Source organism: Puntigrus tetrazona, chromosome 6 (assembly GCF_018831695.1).
Source record: "Puntigrus tetrazona isolate hp1 chromosome 6, ASM1883169v1, whole genome shotgun sequence".
Classification (NCBI taxonomy): domain Eukaryota; kingdom Metazoa; phylum Chordata; class Actinopteri; order Cypriniformes; family Cyprinidae; genus Puntigrus; species Puntigrus tetrazona.
In genome coordinates this window covers 27,265,618-27,290,617 of record NC_056704.1, presented here as the reverse complement: position 1 = coordinate 27,290,617, position 25,000 = coordinate 27,265,618, and the positions used below count along the sequence as shown (strand labels likewise).

The 25,000-nt window shown below is 37.2% G+C and overlaps 1 protein-coding gene across 2 annotated transcripts in view; it reads left to right on the top strand.

The window, feature by feature from the left end:
- Nucleotides 1–25,000, top strand: part of LOC122346370 (cadherin-22-like) — a 177,237-nt gene that overhangs the window by 132,335 nt on the left and 19,902 nt on the right. For both annotated transcript variants that reach the window (XM_043240956.1, XM_043240955.1), the window contains 2 exons: nucleotides 7,708–7,829; nucleotides 24,686–24,803. In XM_043240956.1, the coding sequence (XP_043096891.1) occupies nucleotides 7,708–7,829; nucleotides 24,686–24,803 (240 nt within the window). The remainder of the gene's footprint in view (nucleotides 1–7,707; nucleotides 7,830–24,685; nucleotides 24,804–25,000) is intronic.

Below are 25,000 nucleotides of genomic sequence, written 5' to 3'. Positions count from 1 at the left end.
CCTATCTGCTGAAGAAGAGTGACATATAATTTCTGTGCTTTTGATAGGCTGTATGATATCAAACTGCAGACAGCCTCTCTCTCTCTCTCTCTCTCTCTCTCTCTCTCTCTCTCTCTTACTCGCTTCGTCTTTTTCAGGTGATAAATAGAGGAAAAACCATCATGTCTTGCCCTTAGGGTAAAGAGATACTATGAACACAGTTGTGTCTTTATCTCGACAGAAAGGACATTTGGTGTGGAGAGTGAAAAATAACTGCAGTGCGCTCTCTCCGGATTTTGAGCCGTTTCGAGGCTCCTGCTCTAAAAGCTGCCCTTTCCGGCCATTAGAAACACAGAAGGGTTTATATGTAACAAAAAATGACATTTCTGTAATCACGGCCAACCTTCTTGCTTTCACTTTTAATGAAAATGCCAAAGTAGAGCGAGCGCGACCGGAGGAGCTCACCGCAGCTCCTCAAGTACAGCTTTTGCATTCAGCGTCAAATAGCAGCGTTTCGATTTCATTTCTTTTTTTCTGGATTCGAATGCGCGCGTGCGGTAATTGACCTCTAAAATACGGGAAAGTTCGATTTGATGAGGAGCGTTGGACGCCGAGGATGGAAATTAAATGGATTTGCTCATCATGTTGGTGAAGTTAATTGAGCATAAAGCTTTAATATAAATTCGGTTAAGTGTGTGATTTAAAATAAAAAATACAAATCCAGCAGGGAAAAACTTTTTACGATGTACATGTATACACACACACACACACACACACGGTTGTCCGAGATTTCATATAATTAAGAAAAAAATTAGCTTTTATTTATTATTTATGACATGCTTTAATTGTTAACACTATTTCTGAAACTTGACGATATTATCATTAGAAGAAGGAATTCAATTTAAATTGAATATCTCGTGCGATTTTACTTCTCTAAATAGATTTTTATTTTAAGGATGTTTGCATCTTTGTAATGAAAAACCTAATTAAGAAAATGCCTTTTTTTATGCTGGTTAATCAAACAGTGTTTTATCCTTTTGATTGCAAATATAAGCCTTTATATAAATGTGAGAAAGTCGATTCAATACATAGATAATAACTGAATCAACTGTTTACTTGATCTTGTTTACTTGCAATTATATTACATTAATTTGTGCATGCATGCATGCATTTATTGCAATTAGGTTTTTTTTGTTTTTTCTTCTTCAGAAATCGCTCACAGATTTTCAGCGTGGCATCTTGCTGTTCCATTTTCCAAACACATTGCCTTCAGCTTTAATGCATGCACTTCTTCTAAGGAGAGAAAGCGACCGCACTGACCGGGGTTGTTTTATTCTCGAGGAGGCAGATGAAGTTCAGCAACGTGATTCACACATTTCATCTGCAGCGATGACCCGGGTTCGCAGACTCTTATTGCATCTGACATCGTCTGTCCGAGAGGCCGTGACGCAGTGAAAATAAAGCAACAGTGCTTTTACTATCAAAGTTAAATTTAGCCCTTGATACACTATTTTAAATGAGTCAAGCTCGTCCAGACTAGAAACTCACTTATTGCTTTCATGCCAAATTGTTGCTCTTGGACGTCTCTGATGTCTTCAGGCGTGGGTTGAGGACAGAGATATTGTTTTGTCAATTTGCGCAACATTTGAAGCTCATTAGGCACGGTTAGTGCAACCGGGAGAGCTGATAAAACAAGACGGGTTTAATTTAATATTTAGGCCATAGGTCTGCAGTCTGTGTCAGTTCTACTAATTCAGTGCCAACTATCACGCAGGGAAGGTTTCGTCTGCCGCGCGTATCTCCCGCTGGAGCTCTTATGAGTCAGAAATGCACCAAAGGCAATCTGAACTTTCTTTTCTTCATTTTCTTCTGTTTTTATGAGACAGACATTTGACTGGATATGAATCATGCAAGATTGTTTAGACTTTCTTTAAATATGTTTTCTCACAATTTGTAGGGAAAAAGTTATTTACGAAGTAACATTCTGAACTCTGTAATTTCAAAGTATTATATACAACCTGGTTATTATAAAAGACTAAGAGCATCCATTCAGTTTTGTATTTTGTCTTTTAGACACATACGCAATGACCATGATAAATGCCAAATGCCAAATGCCAGTGACATGTAAAAAATAAAAATAAAATACTGGCCAGTATTATACTTTATTATTTTTTTTATTACAGTTTTACGTAATTAAAAAAAGTAAAATATTTTATTTTTATTTATTTAGTTTAATTTCATAGCAAATATCACCATGATAAATAGTTTGCATTTTTATTTCATTTCACTTCATTTTAATTAATTCTTTTATTTTTATTTTTATTTTTCTCATTTCATAGTAAGTATTGGCACAATTCATTTATTTTATTTTATGATGCAAACGTTTCATTCAGCGTATTATTTTACCTATTATATTTGGACTTCAAGTTAGCGCAGTGGTGCATCAACATGGCAATTAATCAGCAAAGAGACAAATTGTCATATTGTATCTTCATATGATATAAAAAATCTATTATTGTGTTGTCATGTGTGATTTGGCGCTACTAACAAACAGTGTTTATTGCCATGTTATTTACATGTTTGAGACAAGGATCGTTGAGATAGCAGTTCATAATCACCCTCCTGTCCTTTTGGATTTAGCGTCTTGCCAAACCCCGTAAGACTTCATTTCCGTGTAAGTCGCGTGCCGAGCTCTGCGACATGCTTTCAAACAGGATTGAGGAGCAGCTTTTCTAATATAGTGCCTGACTGGTAATATGTCATGAAGATATGTGGCCGTCCAACATCTGCTGGGCCGCTAACAGAAGCCCTGCATCCTGTAATCTGCTCAAATCCCTTCCCTTCATATCGCAGACACACATCGCTAGTTAAATATAGCTCTGATGTCTGCTCTATATAAGCGCAGAGAAAGTATTGCTGGCTTTAGAGGAATAATACTCTTGAAATCTGTTTCTTATGCATTGTTGCACTTGATCAGAGCTTTGTGTTCTCACTCTGCGTTTGGTTTATTTGGGTGATCCTCATGAAAACTCACAGTATTGGGCAATATAGTAACTAAAGACATGATGAATACAAAGTTTGCTTGTTTTTTTAGTTTCATGTATCATGTTTTATACGATATAGCATCTCTTCCTTCAAAATTCAATCAGTATTCAGTTTCAGCTTGAATGACTTGTTTTAAAATGCCAATTTGTTTTAAATAGAGCAATATCTGGCAAAATCGTCTCTAGGTTATGTATGTAACCCTAGTTAGTGAACAGAACGCTGCTTTATACAATGCCTTCAGCGTGACCACGCTCTTAATCACATGTGTAATCGGTCCAATGGATGAGTGAGACGTTATAGACTGGGTGACGTAGAGTCCAGGAAGTATAAAAGCACATGGGGTGAAACCGGTGTCAGCTTCTAGGACTGAAGCAAGTGCTTGCAGGGGTGCCGGAAGTGTGTCCTCTGGGAACTAGAGACCTTCCCCTTCAGGAAGTCGAGCTGCATCCCAAAGGCCATCTTCTGGAGGAGTGAGCCTTGACCCCTAAGGAGAAGGGAAGATTAGAGGACTCAAGGCTATGGAACAGCATCCTGATCCAGCACTTAGCATAAAGTTCTCTGAAAGGAGGCCTCGGCCTTAGCACACCATGGAGGAAACGTGCAACTAGGGGGTGTCTTCCCACAGACTGACCACCGAGAGGGGCATGGTAAGCAGTTATTGCCACCACGTACACTTTCAGGGTGGATTGGGTCAACCTTGCAGATGATCTGTCCTGTAAAAACTCTAGCACTGAACCAAGCGGGCAGGTAACTGGGTTAAGCTTTCGATCTCTACACCATTAAGTGGAAAGCTTTCAGGCCATGCAGTTTCCTCATAGAGGAAGCTCTGAATTGGAGGATGGTCTCAAAAACCTGAGTTTATAGATCTGAAGTTATGAGCTTCCATAATTCCGGGTGGGGGTTAAATCTCCTGAACCACGAAGAGATCCACATGTGCCTGTCCAATTGCTCTCCAGATCTGCTTTACAGTACCACCTCGGGGTGAAACATACATTTCCCGTGCTTGGCCCCCGTCTCAACAGGACATCCATTAGGTCTGTGAGGAAGTGCTTTAGTGCTTGTAATATGAAAGATGGTGGCCACTTCACAGGCAGGGTGGTCACTCATGACTGCCCCCCAACAGGTGAGGGACACATCTGTCTTTAACTTTACGTGACAACAAGGAACTCCCACCACTGACAAGAACCAAGGTTTCCTCCACACGTCTAAAGCACAAAAGCATCGTAGTGTGACCTTGATCATACGGAGTGGCTTTTCCCTCAGTCCTGAGCCACCACAGTAGGGGTCTCATGTACAGCAGGTCAAAAGGCATCACGCTGAAGTCCATTAGATCTAGCAGTTTGAGTGAGTGGCTGGCCTTCTTTGACTCTTGCTACTGCGGTGAGGATTGACTCGATCCAAACAGGGGACCCGATTCTCACACCATGCCCAGATAAGTGGTCGCCTGTAATGGAGAAAGCACACTTTTTGTTTAGGCTTAACCCCAACCCTTTCATGTAAGCGAGGACGACATCTCAACTGATTGAGCTACTATCAAGCCATCATTGATCATGGATGCCCTGGAGTCACAGAGGATCCAGAGCAGTATCCACAAACTTGGTGAAAGTGCAGGGTGATATTGCAAGGCCAACAAGAAGAACCCATTATTGATAAGCTTTGCCCCCAAAGCGTTAGACTGATTATGACAAACCAGTCCTGCTAGGCAGGACTCAACAAGACTGACTAAGGACACCAGTCTCTTGAGCCTTGCCTCTGGTGTAATCGGAGCAGCTAAATCAAATTGCGCACCAGCAGGAGACGACCTATAGAGACCTCCAAAGAGGTGGCGAGGTGACTGAGAGCAGCGCTTTCTGGAGACCTCTGCACCCTGGAACACTGGCAGGGTTAGCACACCGATCTTCTGAGGGCACTGAGGAGAGTCGGCCACCGTATAATGAGGTATACGCTGCTCTTCCCCAGAGATAAAGGACAAACAACACCAAATAAACCAGACACACTGAGCTGAATGAAAGCTGATGCCAGTTCCACCGCGTATGCTTGTATATGTCTTGGTCTCTATGTTACCCCGTCTGTCTCGCCCATCCATTGGACTGAATAGACCTGTGATTCAGAGCCATTCACAACGCGTTGTATGAAGCGATTGTATAGAGACGATTTTGCCAGATATTGTTCCTGTATTGTCCTGAAGGGAAAATTAACGCTACCATGGTTAACACTTTGGAACATTTCTTGATTTGTTTGTTTGTTTTTTATTTTAGAGCATTGTTATTTAATCTTTACTCCATTCAAAATTCAGTTTGAATTTATATTAGTTTCGGTTATAAAACGCTTTTTTTAATACCGCAGTCAACAATGCGACAGTAAATACTTGACTCACTTAAATGCTTTTATTTATTATTGTTATATTTTATATGTTTTCTGTTAGATATTATATTTAAAACTGAAATGATCAAATGCATTCGTTTTCATTTTGAGGTGAAATCGCTTCTCCAAAAATGTATTTGGTTTACAGATATGTTTGTGTTTCATAATGCACAGGTGAATGCACAATGAAAGTGCATCTTTTTAATTAGGCAGCACTAATTTACATATGCTACACCACATAGCATGCATGGACTACTGTACATCACCGTAAATAAACACAATCACAACAGCAACACGGTGTTAATTAGGAAAGGGTAATTACGTCTCATTGCAATTAAAATGGTGGCCCACTCGGTGGCCTGCTGTGGTGCTGAGAAGCATCTCTTATGAAAATTAAAACATTTCTAATGAAATAATGAAGCACAGAAATGAGCTCAGGATCAGTCTCCTCTAACACAGAGAGCTTTTTTCATTACTAGATAATTTTACTTATATGAACTTAAATGGAACTAATTATGTACACATTTTCCAATAATATTTCCATTTTATTGTAGCTTAATAGGCCTGTGATCAGAATGATATTGCAGCCCAGTATTGATTCCATTTTTCTGTGTTTATTTCATTATGTCAGCCCCAAATGGTGAGCTCTTATCATTGCAATTTTCTCTTGTTTGTTTGTTTCTTTAAAAAAATATATATTGTTGCTAATTGGTCGTTTCTGGTAATAAAAAAAATACAAAAAATTGGTAATAAAACTGTTGCAGAGAGAGAGAGAAAGTGGTTAGAAGCGCATTCAGACGCGAACTTTGTTTTTGTGTTATTTGAGGGCGTACATTTAGTGTTAATTAGTGAGGCTCGAAGCCCGTGCTGGTCAATGTCTGAGACACAGGCTTTAAAATGCATGTAAAATACGTCTGCTGTTTCAGAGGAATCTAATGAGACAGAATCACGGTGTTTGGGTTTGCTCTTTTCTGCCGCTCACAGATGTATCTAGCGTAAACTCTGCCGTCGTCATGACAACCACCGCATGTGTTAAGAGAGGTCTTTGTTTCAGATGTAACGGTCTGTGTGCGATACGTTGTTTCCTGTGATTGAGATTCTGTTGTGAACACACTGACTGTGTGATATCTTCTAACCTGTCCACAGATAAAACCTGACATAGCTCCCATAACTACAACATTATACTGTTTTTGAGTGTTTTAATAGATGTTTTGATATTTTTATCGAAAGACAAAAAAGTCAATTTTAATAATAATATTAAGTTGATCTATCTATCTGTCTGTCTGTCTGTCTGTCTATCTGTCTGTCTTTCTAATTTATTTGTACATTTTTTGTATTTAATTTATTTTGTGCTTTCCATTGGTTTTTACCAGCATTACATTATTAAAAAAAGACACTCGTTACCAATATTTTTTTAGTGTTTATTATTAGTGTGCTTAGTGTTTATTTATTTACTTATTTATTTTTTTATTTTGCTTGTTTCTCTTCATACATTGGATATGTAGTATAATTCTGACGTTTATTTCTTGCTTTCTTAGACAAAACAAAAACTTAGGAATAATATATATATATATATATATATATATATATATATATATATATATATATATATATATATATATATATATATATATGAATTAGTTTTTTTTTTTTTACTGGGTTTGTTTTTTGTTGTGCATTAGATATTTTGTATAATAGAATCATTCCAAAAATATATACAATCGCATCCTATATATATATATATATATATATATATATATATATATATATATATATATATAGTTTACATAATGTGTGTGATTGTGTGTGTACTATACATAAACACACACATGCATTTCTATATTTAAAAAAGTACATGTTACGTTTACATATTAAAAATCATAAAAATTCATTGCCAAGCGCTAAAAATATTTTCCTTGGCTTTGCTACAAAAATAACAAAGCAAACACTGGCAAACAAGCCAGAATCTTGTTATAAATGGTATGTGTTTTCAGTGTTTAAGTTCGCACATTTGTCAGATGTTTTTTAATCAGAAGTGTATTCAGACTGTAAGTGCGCGTCTCCTAGAAACTAGCGTGATATTTGTACTGCACTTGTGATTTGTCCAAACTAGAATTATTATTTCCCAATACGGCACGTTTTTCTGCGCCCCGAAAACGTACCATTATCATGTGTTAGTAAAGCTCCAGTTGGCATCATTATACGAACACGAGCTTACTTTCTACATTAAATACACACTTTTGAAATGTCTTCCACGCCGCTGGCCATGAGATCAGGTAGTCCACGGCTCTGATGATGGTTCAATCTGCCTCTCCTCAGATAACCAGTCCATGGCGTCTCAGACGGCGGTCAGCATCCGAATCCTGGACGTGAACGACAACCCTCCTGAACTCGCCACTCCGTACGAGGCATCCATCTGCGAGGACGCCAAACCCGGCCAGGTGAGATAAAGCCCGACGAATCTGAAACAAATCATCGCTACAGCCGATTTGATAGGATATCTGCGGTCAGGAGACACCGACTTGATAAAGCTGTCAGCCCAGATACGGAACTGCGAGGGAAACCTTGTCATTTCCGTGTAAAGCATATGTAATCTGGCCGGCTCGTCTCAGACAGCTGCGGGATGATAGCTTGGGGAACATCAGGTGTGCGGCGTGATGAAGTGGTCAGATTCTAATTGCATTGTGGGACTGTAGCACTCAGCATGGCCTCCCTGATTCGCTTTGACGGCAGTTTACAACGCCTAACTAGATTTGTTTTTCCCAAGCTCGATATCTCGTCCGATCCCGCCGGGCTAATGTAGTTTGGCTCAACTCACCAGCGTCTCCTTCCCGTTTGGCCTCGTCTTAAAAAGCGCCCCGGTCTGAGAGATACAGCGCTGCGACCTCTGACCCGGGGACCGGAGCGCTGGAGTCCGGCAGAACAATCAGTGTGTGTCAGATTTAGTACCGAGCCAATCGCTTTCCCGTTTTTGTCAGAATAGTTTCATTATTGCTTTGCTCCTGCTTCGGACCTTTTTCAATTGGAAAGAATGATCCGTCTGACATTTCGTCCCAAAGGCAATTTATAAACTCTAGTTGCGCAAAAAAAGAAAAAAAAACCTGCAGCGGTGAAGCAAACTCACCTGCAGCGCATTTGTAGCGACTTGTTGCAGATCTTCGCTTTTGTTTACTCGTGGACTGGAAGAATACATGCTCAGCCCAAAAGTGCAACTCTTTTCATTTTTTATTTACCCTCATGCTGTTTCAGACAGATCTACTGTGGAGCCCAAAAAGTGCATTTTTGAGGAGATAAAAATCACAAGCTCTGCTCCAAACCGACTGAGCTGAGCTGACTAGCAAACTGGCATGGCAAATATTTGGAAATGTGTGTGTGTGTATATATATATATATATATATGTGTGTGTGTGTGTGTGTGTGTACAAAATAATAATTCTTTACCAAATATAAAAAATTTAATTACACTAAATAAAATAAAATAAAAATTAAATTAAATTAAATTAAATTAAATAAATACATATTATTTATAATGAAAATTTCGTTTTTTTTTGTTGTTTATATATATATATATATATATATATATATATATATATATATATATATATACAGTATATATATATATATAACAACAATAATAATAATAATATTTTGTGGTATTTATTAACATCTTGTTAATATTGAAAGTTAATAAATATTAACATATACTTTTTTATCAAAAACAGTCATATCAACAACAGTAATAATAATAATAATAATAATAATAATATTTTGTGGTATTCATTAACATCTTGTTGATATTGAATGTTAATAAATATTACTATAAAATTAAATTAAAGATGAAATAATTTGTAATTGACTACCTGGTTCTGCTCAAAGCTACAAGGTATGCATTTCGAGGGCATTAAGTGCTTTTGAGATAGTTTAAATAGTTTTAAAATAAGGCTAAACTGTCTTTTATGAAGTACGGCACTCTAAACATTCATCTGAAGAAAGCATGAAGTAGGTTTTTTTTCCACTTAAACCATAAAAAAACCCTATAGAATTGTGTTCTATGAATGTAAACTGCATGTAACATGTAAGAACACTTGACATTGAGCAGATACAGTACTTCATTTGACTGTGCCCATAGACACGGGAACATCTTTTACCTGGGGGCGGGGCTTGATGTTGTAGGGCGGGGCCACGGTGGGCAAAATCCTATAAACAGCCCAAACTCTTATAGATTAACATACAAATAAAGATGTAGCCTATATGCGAACTAATATGTAGTTGTGCTTTTGTGATTTCATTCCAATTATGTTTTAATATTTAAAGAAATATTACATTTATTGTATATAAATATACATATTTTATGCAAAAGTTTTAGTTTACTGCACATCAAATTCTCCCATCAGAAACAAAAAAGTACAGATGTACCTACATTTGATCTAAGAAATGATCATGTAAATATTTTTAGTTGACTGTATAATTTTGTCATAATATGGATAGCCTAAAATATTATTATGTGTGTAGTTAATCTTGGGGATGATGGACGGACAAAAGGAAAATCTCATGGCAGCCATTAGCATGTGCTTTTTAATGGCTGCAGTCAAGATGTGAGATAATTGACATAAATGCACGATTACGATTATAGAGAACAATACGAACATGTAAATTAATTAAAGCGGAAACGGGGCGCTGTATGTGTTTTTCTCAATGCACACGACAACGATGTGAATGTATTTTTAAGTTGTTTTTGTCCTCAAAGCTCTGTTTATTTGTTGATCCACCCAACATTTCCCTGCTTCTTTTCCGCGCGGCTGTAAAACATAAAGAACAACAAAAGGTTTGTTTGCCTTTTGGAGATGTCATGGAAAATTGTGCGCACTCCTCCTTTCTGTGTGTCTTCTTCTCGAGGGCTTCGCTCCACAATAGAAGTCCTGAAAGAGGCCTGTTATTGCTGGATTAAGGATTCTCAGAGATTTTTTGTTGTACAGAACTAGTAACCTTTGTGCTACGTTTTTGGCTGTGTGTAAGAAGGGCTTTGTCATCTTCCGTTTTCAACCTTGGAAAAAGAAAAGAGTGAATGTTGCTTTCTTTTGTAGGTTATTTAACCATTAAATAGCCAGGTTCGGTTTGAAAGACTGAAAAATAGACAAGAAAAATATTTTGTGTGTCCTGTTGTTTTTTTTTATATATATATATATATTTTTTTTTACACTTTGTTATTCTCTGTTATTCTAGTTTTACGCGTTGAAACTTTGAAAGTTTAATGTTAAAAACAAGTCTTAAGCGATGAACGTATGTTGAGTGCAAGCATACAGCTAATGTGAAGCACAGGTGAATAAAAGTTCAAGTAAAAACTTAATTGTGAATAATTAAAGTCACCTGTGAATCCTTTAATTCAATTAAACCCCAGGGATAACAAAAAAACAAAACAAAAACATTTAATCATGTGACAGCTGAGAAAATGTTGATTCGAATTCGTGCAGGTAAAATTACACAGCGTTTAAGAACGTCATATCATACAAAAAAACTAAGCAAAAATGTAAAAAAAAATAAATAAATACAATGCAAAGTTGCACAGTTTGAAAGGTAATGAAGTAGATTTAAAATAAATTGAAATGATTGAAATACCACTTGTAGAAATATAGTTCATATCATTATATGAATTATAAATATTAGTGTATATATATATATATATATATATATATATAATGCTGTCAAACAATTATTCATGATATTGTTTACATAATACATGTGTGTGTACTGTGTTTAATATGTATATATAAATACTATTGTCTATAAATATATTTAATATATAAACTTAATAAATTTGTCTTAAATATACACACATGCATATATAAAGAAAAATATTTTGGATGCTATTAAAGGTTTGAGCAGCACTAATATATATATATGTTTATATATATATATATATATATATATATATATATATATATATATATTGTACAGAGAGATGATTTTTTTCATGAACTTCGAAGAAAGAAAGGCTGGTTGATTTTCATGTTGACATTATATGGCAACTGAAATACTCCAAAAAAAAAAAAAAAAAAAAAAAAAGAGAGCTAAAAGGAAACTTGTGTGAGAAGTCACAGAGTCACCAGCAGTGACTTTTAAGTGTTACCAAGTAGAATAAAGTCAAAGCCTACCTGAAAGAACAGAGACACAAAAGAGCATGTTTCTTCTTGTTAGATGAGCCAGAGATAGAGGGGTTTGTGTGTGTGTGTGTGTGTGTGTGTGTGTGGAAACTCAAAGCGATATGGGTGGCATTCACACCTTAACAATCACCATGTATCCTGTGATGTAGCATCACGCTGAGGAGACGCTTTTCATCCGGCCCGCTGGCTGGACAAAACAAAGAGCGAGCGCAACACAATAGCGGTATACACTGGAAAAGATGCCGTTTGAGTCCGCGAGAGCTCAGAAGACGTTTCATCTTTCACTAGGACCGAAGGGCCATGATACCCGCTGTTTCTGAAGTGCATTTAAGGTGAAAAATCGCAAGCGTCTCGGTCCCCCCGAATACCGAGGTAAAGTGCAATCCGGTGACGGCTTATCGTAATAAATTTCTCTCATTAAGCGCGGGACTCTTTGGAAGCCCCCTGCTGCGGCTCCAGCGATGTAATAGCTTTACGATAACCTGTAGCGTGTTGACGTGATTTGTAGTCTGCCACCCCGGGGTCTCCCGTTGCGTTGTGTCGACTAAATTGGCTTCGGTGAGCGAGAGACGCCCGCGGAGGGCAGGAGACGCCGCCGTTTGTGCGTTAAAACTTTACGCGCGCCCTGGCTCCGTGATGAATCATTTCGGCGATCGGGCTGGAAATTAGGCCTGTGGAGGAACACGCAATTACACTCATTTATCTCTCACCTAAGATCGGCGCGCAAAACCTGGCCTCCGCATAAACACCTGGTTCACGAGCGTCCTTTTTGGTTTTCTTAGCACAAGTTGCGCTTTGAATCAATCGTGATAGCTGCCAGGCATCGGGTCGGTTGAGTCGGTGTTACTCGAACAAATGTAACGTTTGGATTAAATTACCGTCACGCCGTTTGCATTTCTCAGATTGGCTTACTATTGCTAGTCGCTTCTTGTACCGAGCTGGTTATGTACCTATTTGCAGAAGAACGGTACATTAAAGTGCTCCTATTATGGGTTTTTGAAATGATCTTTCATGCGGAGTGAATGAAAGCATCCGGCAAAGTCGATTCAGAGTCGACTCTGAATCACTGAAACGAGTTTTTAAAACGAATCCCAAGAATCGCAATGAAACTTTAGCATATTCCCTGACCGCTCCTCCTCTTCACCGTCGTCTCAATGAAGATGCAAACGCATTCAATTCATTCTTCAAATAAATGTTTATTTATGGGATTTTTTTTATGCATCAGTGCTTAAATGTGTAAAACCGCGACTCCTGCGGAGCTCCAATCTTAGGTGGTTTTACGCTTATTACACTTCTATGCTTGATTCAGCATTGATTGCATAAAAAAAATTGATTTTTTTTCACATTTTTAATTGAATAGGCCAACATCATGCATTTAAATTTATCATTTTGTCAAAAATGTTATTGGCTGCTCTTATTAAATGTTATTTAAAAAGAACATGCACAAATACGTTTTTTTTTTTTTAATATTTGTAATTAATGCACTAGAGACTATGTGGTTATTTTTACATTTTACTATTCAATTTCTGTTTTATTTCTTACTTGAATGCTTCTGTTAAATTGATTTAGAATTAGAAAAATTAAACCACTGTTTATTTCTTTCTTATACTCTATTTAATACACTGTTTGTTATTTTTATAATCATAATCATGTCATTAATAATATAGTAATTATCATTAGAATATTTTGAGAAAATTCCAACCTTGTCCGCGAAAGTTGCTTTATATTGAAATATATAAAAATAGCGCTTATATGTTTACTAATATGTTTGTTCAAATGCATTTATTCATCCCTCAATCAATTGCTTTTCTTTATGATTCATTCTGGATAGCAGTGATGAATAAAATAATTATCTTCTCATTTATTAGTTTGAATTTTAATTGAGTTTGAATTTGAAAGTGAATGACAATATGTCATGCCCAGGTCATGCATCTTAGGGAGAAAAACTTAATTAATTTATATAGCTAGTGTGTAATTCATACACTGTAAAAATTAAAAAATTTAAAGTGAAAAACTGGAATTCAATTTACAGTTAAATACCGTAATTTTATTAACTGATATAATGTTAATATACTTACCTATTAATGTGCTGAAATCTATTTTTTGTACCTTTGAAATACACTGATAGTGAGAAAGACCTTCACACAAACACTAAACACCATCATGGTGAGACTCGTTAAACTGAAATACGCAATAAACATTAATTTAACAACACCGGATGCAACATACGACCCTAACGAACATAACCGGTGAGAAAAACTAAGAAACAACGTAGTGATTTTAAAGAAAAAAACACAAAATATAAACTAAATTTTAAATGCAATGCAAATCAATTTAGTTTTTTTACCTGTAAGTTTTACAGGAACTTACCGTTAACCATTTAACCGGTTTTCACTGTAGAGATTTCAGAGTTGAAGTTGATTTCAAAATCAAAAGTGAAATACGTTTTAATAATGTACATAAAAGGACAACCAACGGTATTTTTATTAACTAATGCTAACAAAGATGAATAAATATTGTCAAATAAACCAGCATTAATGTAATGTAACAGAAAACATATCTATTTATAATTGATTTGCAATTCACAACAGCGAGTTTTCCTCTTACAGTAGTTCATATCTGTCAAATATATCAAAATCTGGCCGAAAAAAAACAAACCTCATTAGACTGCACCTCGAAAAGTACTTATAGAAATTAGCCATAAAATCAAAAAGTGCTAGCGTTTGTGTATTTTGCAAACCGGCTGATATTCTCTATATATACAGCCTGTTGTGCGATTCAAAAACGTGCTCGCTTTCACATGACACTAGCGCTAGAGCAATTATCACGCTTTGTTGGTGTGCCATGCTAGCGTGGCCTTTCTCTCTGCTCTAGCGCTCGCTAGCGTCGCCGCTCGCGTTTCTTATAGAACAACAGTGAAATCAGATTAGCTTAAGCCGCTAAATGCATGGAGTTTGATCCCATTTGAAGGATGACAACACAGCGTATTTGTTTGTGTGTAAAAGGTGAATAAATCAGACGCAGGGAGAGAAAGAGGGCTAGAGACATGAAAAAGGACTTAGCCGATAGCTCATAAGCAGCTTTGGCTCCGGGGCCGCGACTCCCCTTCCAGCGCCGTGACACCGATGTTAGACATGGAAGGAGAAAGCGTTTATGGGCTCACGCGGATTTAAGTGTCAGGTAGATCTGCAGGCCTCGGGATCCGCTCGACACGCTTTTCATTTCATAGTGGGAAAAAGAAGCTAGCGCTAAAATACGCGCACATCAGTATTATCCAAAAATCGGTGTTACTTTTGTGGTACATCTAAAATGCCACAGTATTACCACGACAAAAACAACCCAAAAATATGCTAACACTAGGACTGTTTTTGAGCTATTTCTCTTCACTTACAAGTACATGAATAAACCCAAAATACAGTAAAATTGGTAATGCTTTTTATGTAGGTTTCTGTAGAAGTACCCCCAAAATACGGTAACACTATTGTACTGAAAGCTTTTTTGGGGGTAAATATCTCTCTTCACTTAAACTTTCAAATACCACAAAACATGGTGGTGCTTTATCATGGTATTTATCAACTATTTCTCTTCGCATGCTAATAGCACCCTGGTATTACTGTGTTTCTTAGAACATGTACATTACCGTGGTTGTTCTTTTAAGTACCCTAAAATATGGTAAAATAATGTTACTTTTTCCCATTATTTCAAATTTTTACCATGGTACTGCCATGTTTTTTGGGACACGCACCATTTGTAAAAAGAACCCTGGAAATATGGAAACATGGTGGGTTTTTCTCTTCACTTACAAGCAGTACCATGCTTTTTCACGTTTTAGGACACAAAATAGGGTAAATATGGTACACTGCTGTACATTATACTGTAAATGCTATTTTGCTTAATTTACAAATATTACAGCGACACTACCGTATTTTATAACTTTTACCATGGTAACTACTATTGGACGCACCTCAAAATGTGGTAAAATAATGGCACCTTTTTAACTATTTCTCTTTACATGGTACTACCATGTATTTTTCTTCATTTAAATTCTTCATTTTTGTAAACGGTATTTGTAATGTTTCTCATTATTTGGTACCGCCATGCTTTTTCTTAAGAAGTAGTTTCGAAAACATTTTCAAAGAACGCCATGATACTTCCCAAAAACGCTATGGCAGTGCTTTGATACGATCTGTGTTGTTAAAAGCGCTATATACATGAAAACGATTGATTGATTGATTGATTGATTGATTGATTGATTGACAGTACCGTGTTTTTTAATGCCAGACATATTTGCGCCTGAATACCAAAGTGCACAAATTAGACTCCCATGGTCAGAAAAGTGATGCATCTTCCCACAGCTCCATTTATCTTCCCAGCGAGGTCTCAGATTCACGGCGCGTCGTCTTCATGATCCCGTTGATTATCCACACGCCTGACCCTTGTTCAGATTGCCATGCGAAGCGGTGCGAGCGCGTAACCCTGTGGTATTTCAGCTGATGGGATGAGGAGAGACAGATATCATATAGAGTGGCGTGTGCAGGGAAAGGCCGGGTGGAAAGGCAAATACTAAGAAGGGCCCGAGGACTAGAGGCCTGTCAGCTCCGCACAAGACATCAAATGGCACCGATGGGCTCCGTGTGACAGATCGCAGGGGTCTGGTCCTCCCGCGGGACAGTCCCGGCTACATGACTAATGTTCGAGGGGAAAAGTACACTCTCGCTCCCGTGCGCTCGCAGACGGCCGCCGAGATGGATTGGCTCCCGATCGCACGGTGACACATACACCCAACCCGTGCCCGATTCACTCCTACGGACGGCAAAAAAAAAACGAAAATGCACCCACCCTCGTTTCATTCAAAGCACATATGATTTTATATTTCATTACTTCTGTGGAAAATAGCAGGAATTGTGCCGCGGAAAGTTCAAGCTGTGAACTAGGAATCAATTTTCGAAGTAAAAATATAAATCCGTCACGTTTTAAATTGACAAACACGCAGCTACTGTTGCGGGGGTGCTCCGGGAAGGACTTTCAGAAGAGGCTGATGGGAATTGAGGAATAATTGAAAGGTCACCTTGATAATGAGGGTTATTTATGCGGTAGAAGGGAAAAGGCTTTTATTCTCACTTTGATTTTTTTAGCTGCATTTGGTTGTTAGTTAATGGCGCTGTGTCGCTGTGAATATCCATTTTGATTGGTCACGCCGTGAGCCTGTTCTGGTCTTCGTGTGGTGTTTTAAGTGAAATATATAAATTGTTACATGCATGTGAGGTCTGCCTTTGAATAAGTAAACTGTTTAGAACAGCAGAAAATCTTTAGTTGAGCTGCTTTTTATTATTCTATCGCATCCTCAAATGGACTGCCATAGCATATTCATAATTGGTCGTTTAATTCATGTTTAAAAATAACTTTATGGAATGTTTATTGCTTAGCAATTTTTTTAGTAAAGTTATAGTGAAACTATAATTCATAACTTCTTTATTTCTTTCTTTTTTAATTTGTACAATCTTTGTGAAGTGTATATATATATATATATATATATATATATATATATATATATATATATATATATTTAGAAAAAAACTCTAATTTCACAATTTTTTTATAGATATACTCTAGATATTTAAATAAATGCATTTTAAAAAGACTTGTAATGATTGATTGATATATGTGTGCATATATTACAATAGTATATATAAATATATATTAAAAGACTTGTAATGATTGATTGCTTTATTTTGTTTTAGGTAGCACTACGATTTCTGCACAGTAACTCATTTTTTTTTTTTTATTAATTTTTTAATAAATAATCAGATTTGCCGCTCTGATTTCAGTGTTTTTTCTTGAATTATTTTGCGGTGATCACAATCAGATCACAATCATTTTCTGGCCAATGCTTTAGATCTGAGCCTGACCGGAGTTCTTTATTTACTATGTACTTGTTCATCAGTAGTTGAGTATTTTATTAATTTCTTTGACTTTTCCTGGCTGAAAATCACCCGGATATTTCCAGGTTTTCAATGCCCAGATTAATTATCGCCTTCGCTAACTAATTACCGTCAGCTCCTCTCCTCGTCGCTCCAATGCAAACTCGTAGAACGAAAACTCTTTTTTTTTTTTTCTTGAACTTCTCCATCCGTCTCAGAGGTCAGCGTCCTCCTCCTCCTCCTCTGTGAGCCGGAGGAAGACTTTCGGAGAAGACCTTTGGTCCTGGAAGACTCTGGAGAACGTGCGAGACTTTTGGGAGACTCTTGGCTTCTCACTTTCCGAGCCTCGCGCAGCTTAAAGGGTCATGAGGGGGCTGTTGGATGGAAATCTAATTAGATGATTTTGCTTGAGGGAGCTGTGTTTGCCACTCAATAAACTCCCACACACTTCTTCCCTCTCGCAATCTCTCTCTCCTTCACATTATTTTTCTCCGTCTTTCTTTCTCTGAAGTCCCTGTTTCTCTCGGCGTTTTTCCTTCCCAATCCTTCTGCCTCCAGAAGCCCCCCAGGCATTAGTTTTGCCCTCGAAATGGGAAATATCAGATGACCTTTTGTTGTTTCTGTCTTTGGCATCGCAATTGCAACGTTTGTTAAGAAAACAGTGTTCATTTATTCTTTTTGTATAGTTTCTGTTCTCATTTACCCTTGTTTACTTCATTCTTTTTTTTTTTTTTTTTTTTTTTTTACAACCCAAACAACAGCTCATTAAACAAATGAGGGTCACAAAATAGGAAGGATAAGAATCGGTCCAATTAACAGCTCTGCTTCCTGAAAGTTAACATGGAGATTTGACCCTGTTTAATATCTTAATGCACGTCTGGATTGGGAACTATTCATCAGTGCACATGTGATGTTATTTCTCTGCTGAGTTTATACACACTGACACACAATATTTTAGATTTTATTTAGCTTTTATTTTTATTGTTTGTTTCAGTACATTTAAATATATATGACATTTTTATTTAAGCTTTTTTATGCAATATATCTATTTTATTGTTGCTTTATTTTAATTAAATAGTTTTACATAAGTATTATTAGGATTTATTAATTTTTGAGCTGACTTTTTACATTTTAATTTTATTTTAATCTTGTATGTGCTTTTGCATGAGCACTTATTTTTTTTTATTTTCGTTATAGCTCTATTTTGCTTAATTTTTTTTTCAGGTTTAGTTATTGTCATTTTTGTAGTTTAAATTAATTTTTGTTTAATTTGTGTTTGTGTTTATTGATTTTTTGATAGATTACTTTAAAGCTATGTATATCACATTTGATAAAAGCATAAATGTAAATGTAATATATTGATGCCAAATGTCATGGTTTCTATGCTGTACAGAATAGAATAGAATAGAATAGAATAGAATAGAATAGACTTTTGTGTCATTGTTTAAAAGCATCTCTCTAGGATAAAAAAATGCACATTTTATTGCAATTGCTTGGCAACATTCAAAACTGATACTGTACGTTTAGTGTATAAATATGATAGCGGATTTAGTTTTTAGCTCCTTCGTTGGTTTAGTTTTTTTCGTCTTGAACCGAATTTGATCATGATAAGAAATAAATACTCCCTTTTTAGACCGATTCTCACCAACGAACCTATTCGCGCGAGTCATTTGTGCTGAATCGATGAAGGAATATGGTTCAAGTGGCCCAAACATCTTGAAAATAACTTTTATTTTTAAGGAAATCGATAAGTACCATTTTCCAATTCCCAACTTTTTTACAGTAGAGCAGCATTTCATCGGCGAGCTCTAAAGCGATGAAGGACGTTTGAAAGCAGGCGCTCAGCAGGAGCCCCACTAAACTTCCCTTTCAAGCTGAGAAGAGACCAATAAACAAACATCTTCAAAATGTAACATGTGTCCCGTTTTCCCCGTCCTCTGTCGTGCGGCTGGAGATCTTGTGTTGCCTAACACTGTTTTTCCGAACCCCAGACAATGTTAGGAAAGTCACGGCAGTTTGTGTGTGTTGATTAAAGGCTCTTAAACGCGTCCGGCGTCGTATTATCAGCCGCAGACAGAAGTGGAGCGCCGCGAATAATGAGGCCGATGGGAAGCACGGGTTAGTGTTTAGTTTAATGCTGCCGTGGATGTAATCAAGCAGAAACATTATCAGCTGCAAGTACTGCTCGACTTATGAGAAATATGGTTTGGGGATTCAACACCTGCAGTTTTACTCCAGCATCAACAACATTTGTATTTTCTGGAGTTCTGCCTCAATCTGTACCTGCTTAAACATTTCGAAAAGACTAAATTGAGTTTGCGTAGATGTCGTTCGCCAGTGCTAATTTACACTCTAAGAAAAGGCTTTTACGGCCCGATGTACTGTATTAATGTGAAAGAAAGAACGAGGAAAATATACTGGTAAGATATTATTATCATTATCAAGACATTATTACAGTTAACCTTAAAACACAATGCAATGAAGTGAGTAAAATAATAAAATAAAAATGTATTTTATTTTATTTTATTTTATTTTATTTAAAAAAAAAATATGCCTTGTTTGTATGGGTAGATTATTATTATTATTAATTTTTAATTAGATGTTTACTTTTAGTAACAAATGGTCACTTAATTTTACTGTTATTTTATTTCGAATTTTTTTATGTCCTTTTAATTTAGAAGTATGATTAAAGAGTGCTGTATAATGTTTTAAATTATTTGTTTATCTTATTTATTTTGTTTTCTAATGTTAGCTGGTTGGCTGATTTGCTGGTTGGTTGGTTGGTTGGTTGGTTGGTTGGTTGTCTGTTTGGTTGGTTGGTTGTCTGGTTGTCTGGTTGGTTGGTTGGTTGGTTGGTTGTCTGGTTGGTTGGTTGGTTGGTTGGTTGGTTGTCTGTTTGGTTGGTTGGTTGGTTGGTTGGTTGGTTGTCTGGTTGTCTGGTTGGTTGGTTGGTTGGTTGGTTGTCTGGTTGGTTGGTTGGTTGTCTGGTTGTCTGGTTGGTTGGTTGGTTGGTTGGTTGGTTGGTTGGTTGTCTGTTTGGTTGGTTGGTTGGTTGTCTGTTTGGTTGGTTGGTTGGTTGGTTGGTTGGTTGGTTGGTTGGTTGGTTGGTTGGTTGGTTGGTTGTCTGGTTGGTTGGTTGGTTGGTTGTCTGGTTGTCTGGTTGGTTGGTTGGTTGTCTGGTTGTCTGGTTGGTTGGTTGGTTGGTTGTCTGGTTGTCTGGTTGGTTGGTTGTCTGTTTGGTTGGTTGGTTGGTTGGTTGGTTGGTTGTCTAGTTGTCTGGTTGGTTGGTTGGTTGGTTGTCTGTTGGTTGGTTGGTTGGTTGGTTGTCTGGTTGGTTGGTTGGTTGTCTGGTTGTCTGGTTGGTTGGTTGGTTGGTTGGTTGGTTGTCTGGTTGGTTGGGTGGTTGTCTGTTTGGTTGGTTGGTTGGTTGGTTGGTTGGTTGTCTGGTTGGTTGGTTGGTTGGTTGGGTTGGTTGGTTGTCTGTCTGTTGGTGGTGGTTGGTTGGTTGTCTGGTTGTCTGGTTGGTTGGTTGGTTGTTGTCTGGTTGGTTGGTTGGTTGGTTGTCTGGTTGTCTGGTTGGTTGGTTGGTTGGTTGGTTGTCTGGTTGGTTGGTTGGTTGGTTGTCTGGTTGGTTGTCTGGTTGGTTGGTTGGTTGGTTGGTTGGTTGGTTGTCTGGTTGGTTGGTTTTCTGGGTTGGATCGGTTTGTATTGGAAAGTTGAGACAGGAAACATCATCTAGACATGATTCAGGCTGGGCTCCCGCACAGCTTTTACAAAAAAAATACACTTTTAAGATTAAAAAATGCAGCAAAAGATTGCACATGTTCAACGTGAAAAAAGGGCTGAAAAAAGAGGCTCCTTAAAAACCCTAACTTTACCTTAACTCACCCTGGTAAAGATTGGCAAGCCTGCCACTCACAGACTGCAGTAACAATACCGAGCACACACTCATGAATGAATGTTAACACCGCACTCTCTTTCTGTGCCAGAATGTGTTTCCATGTGAGCGTGACTGACAGTCTGTGGGCTTTAAACCAGAATCTGAGTAGATATGCAGTCCAGCTCTTCTGTACATCAGCACCTCGGGGCACACGCATGCTGTGCACAGTATACTTACACAATATACAGTAGCAGCAAACATTAGTACTCACAGACGATAGTTTCCTTGTGTCATCAATCTAAATATGTCACTTTGGTTGATCTTTAGGAATAGTTCACCAAACACGTTTAGATTCCTTCCTCAACCATGCTGCCGTTTTTTAGGACTTTGACATATAAAGAGACTTTATAGTCTTTCAAAATAAGCATAAAAGTACAGTTCTTTAAAAGTAAAGGCTACGGTAGCTTGTGAAAAGATGAACATTTAAAAAAATGACATTTAGAAGTGTAAAATGTTATTTATTCAATGCATGCATATATTTGTCTGCTATTTTTTGTGTTTATGTTCATTATGTATTTGTCCGCATGTGTATTTTGTCTTTATTTATTTATGTGTGTGTGTGTGTGTGTGATCATATATCCGTTTATGTCTTTGTCTACATTTATTGATGTTATGCATTTATGTATATAGGCTGTTTATTTATTTTACTGTTTGCATGCATTCAGTTATGTTCATTAATTTAATTGCATGTTTATTGATTTATCGATAGAACGATTACTTAAAAGCTACGTATATCACTTTTGATAAAAGCGTTTGCCAAATGCGTAAATGTAAATGTGATACGTTGATGCCAAATGTCATGAATTCTATGATAGAATAGAATAGAATAGAATAGAATAGAATAGAATAGAATAGAATAGGATTTTGTTGTCATTGTTTAAAAGTATCTCTCAAGGACTGGTAATGTCAAAAAACTAAAAATAGATATATAATACCAAGACATCTCAATAAACATAACTGGGAAGTGATATAATGGAAAAAAAACAATGCACAAGTTGACATTTCAGTGACATTTGACAGCTGTCAATCACTTCAGAAGACACGGAATATAGTGCATGAGTCACATGGACTTCTTTTAAAAAGAAATAGTGCACGGGTTTGAACTGACACAGTGTGAACAGAATGCTCATCTCCGAGCGAACTGTTTCTTGAAAGGCTGTGCCGGTGAACGCCGGGTTTCTCCTCGCGGGAGCGGAGCGCCGGAGTCAAAGCGGAGCCCGTCAAACGAGCGCGTCCTGGAGGACCGGGGCTTAAACACAAGCACTTTGCCTCTCTTGGAAACTCCAGCTTTAATCATTTTGAAGGGGAAACATCAGTGTTAGTGTGGGGTCTCCTTTGAGTATACGGCTGTGCCTTACAAGCGTTTGTCCTTGCTTTCACTTTCCCGGTGTGCGCGAGCGTCTTTCCTTTTCATTTTGCAATCCGAGCGAGCGCGAGCGTTCCTCGCCGACTTCAGGGCGCGGGAAAGACTTTGCAGAAAGACTTTTAATTTAAGGGTTTTTTTTTCTCTCTCTCTCTCCTCTAATTACACTTGGATTTTCTATCACCTCCCTAAAAATTGACATAAATGCCGTGCGAGGCTTTTGATGACCGTGTAATGAGAAATGAGCAATGAGAGAACATGGGAATTTTGGCGGGATTGTCTGAAGAGCCGCCCACTCCCTCTCCATCGCTCCTCTGTTCCTCCCGCCCTACTAAACACTTCCATCTGTTGTCTCACAATCCAACTAATGTAGTGACTGGGCCCGATGCCGCTCACAAGTACACCCACTCTCACTGACACAACTTCTCCGCCTCGCGCTTCTGATTTATCACAGAAACTGTCGAGAGAGCCCTGTGTGGTTTTAGCATAATATGACAAAAAAAGAGGTCCGCGGCTCCTGCACGGTCAGTTATAATGTGCTTTCTGAATGCAAAACGCTCCGGCTTCACAGCGAACAATACATTCACTTTTGCATACTTTGTAATATGCATGTTGTACAAAGCTACGCGAAACAGGTGAATGCGATGGTGATCAACAGTGATCATGTGCATTTAAAAATTGATCTTGATTATAATGTACATGTGCGTTGTTAGGTCGCGCATCAGCTAATGTTAAAATATAGCTTTAGTCTGATTTTGTATTCACAGAAATTAATATTAATCAAGATTACGTTATTAAAATGAATGTGTGTGTGTGTGTTTGTAGTCATTATAATATCTGCTTTGAATATTTTTTGTTTTATTTTAGTTGAGTTTAAGTTTTTGCTATTATTATTTTTATTTGTTCGTCTACTTTTAATACTTTTATTTTATAGTTTTAGTTTATTTAGTTTTGGTAAATTTATATTTATTACAAGTGAAATTGAAATATTGTGACTTCCTGAAATAAAATGAGTAAAATTTTTATTACATTTTTTAAAATTAAATCAAATAAATTTTATTTTTACTTTTTATTTAATTTTATTTATTTAATTTTTACTTTTATTTTATTTTATTTATTTTATTTTTACTTTTTATTTTTTTTTTTGTATTTAATTTTTTCAGTTAAGGTTTATTTTAACTCAAGTAATGAACATTTTTAGTGTTAATTAAAATTACCCATATGTGACTCTTCATTTGTCGGTCAAGGAAATGTATTTATTCATTTATTTACACAGCTATATTTAACCATTGTGCCAAGCTGTTGTGCAAAATCTTAAGCAGCAGATTGACTGGTAGTTCATTTATGCGATAAGCCTGTCTTTTTAATGCATCTATTTTGGCAGCGGCTTTGTACGCTAACCAGCAATGCCTGAAATATATGTTTGAAGTACCCAAAAGTGAACGTCCTGTGAACTCGCGCTACAGAAATCGGAGAAGGTGAGAGTGGCACGCGAGCCAGAATTACTGCGAAGCGCCGGCGAGCTTATCAGATGTCGGCCAGAGGCTGACAGGAACTCTAGCGAGGAGAACATGACTTGTGTTTGTGACAACAGCAGCTGCATGAAGCCGGAAAAGCAGATATGCACGCTTTGGTTTGTCAGCCTCATCTTCTCAGCAGTGGACCTTCTCTAGACTCGCGCACTGTTTGACTTGCCAGAAGTGAGTCATTTACATAAGGTAAATATTGACTTGTCGGCTACTTTTCTGGCTGAACAGTCGACTAGTAAATATGAGTAGTCATGCAGTCTGGCTGAAGTTCCTTCAGTGTGACTTCTTCTTTTTTTTTTTTTTTCTGGTAGAAGCGCGTTCTCTGATTAGGACGGTGGAGACACCGAGGTTTAACCTCTTTCTGTCTTTCTGTCTCTTCTCCAGCTCATTCACACCATCAGCGTGGTGGACAGAGATGAGCCGCAGTCCGGACATCGATTCTATTTCACGCTGGCACCCGAGGCCTCCAACAACCGCCATTTTACGCTATGGGACATCAAGGGTGAGAAAATCATTTCATTTTTCATTCTGGATGCACTGGGAAGTTTTCTTTTACGTGCATGAATGTTGCATTTATCAGAGGTTTGGCCATATGTCCATCCAATTGTGAAATATTGCTATTTTTAAAAAGTATATATATATTAGCATTTCTTTCTGGCTACTTTTGTGTAAGTACCGGTCATTTTAAATGGCTTCAAA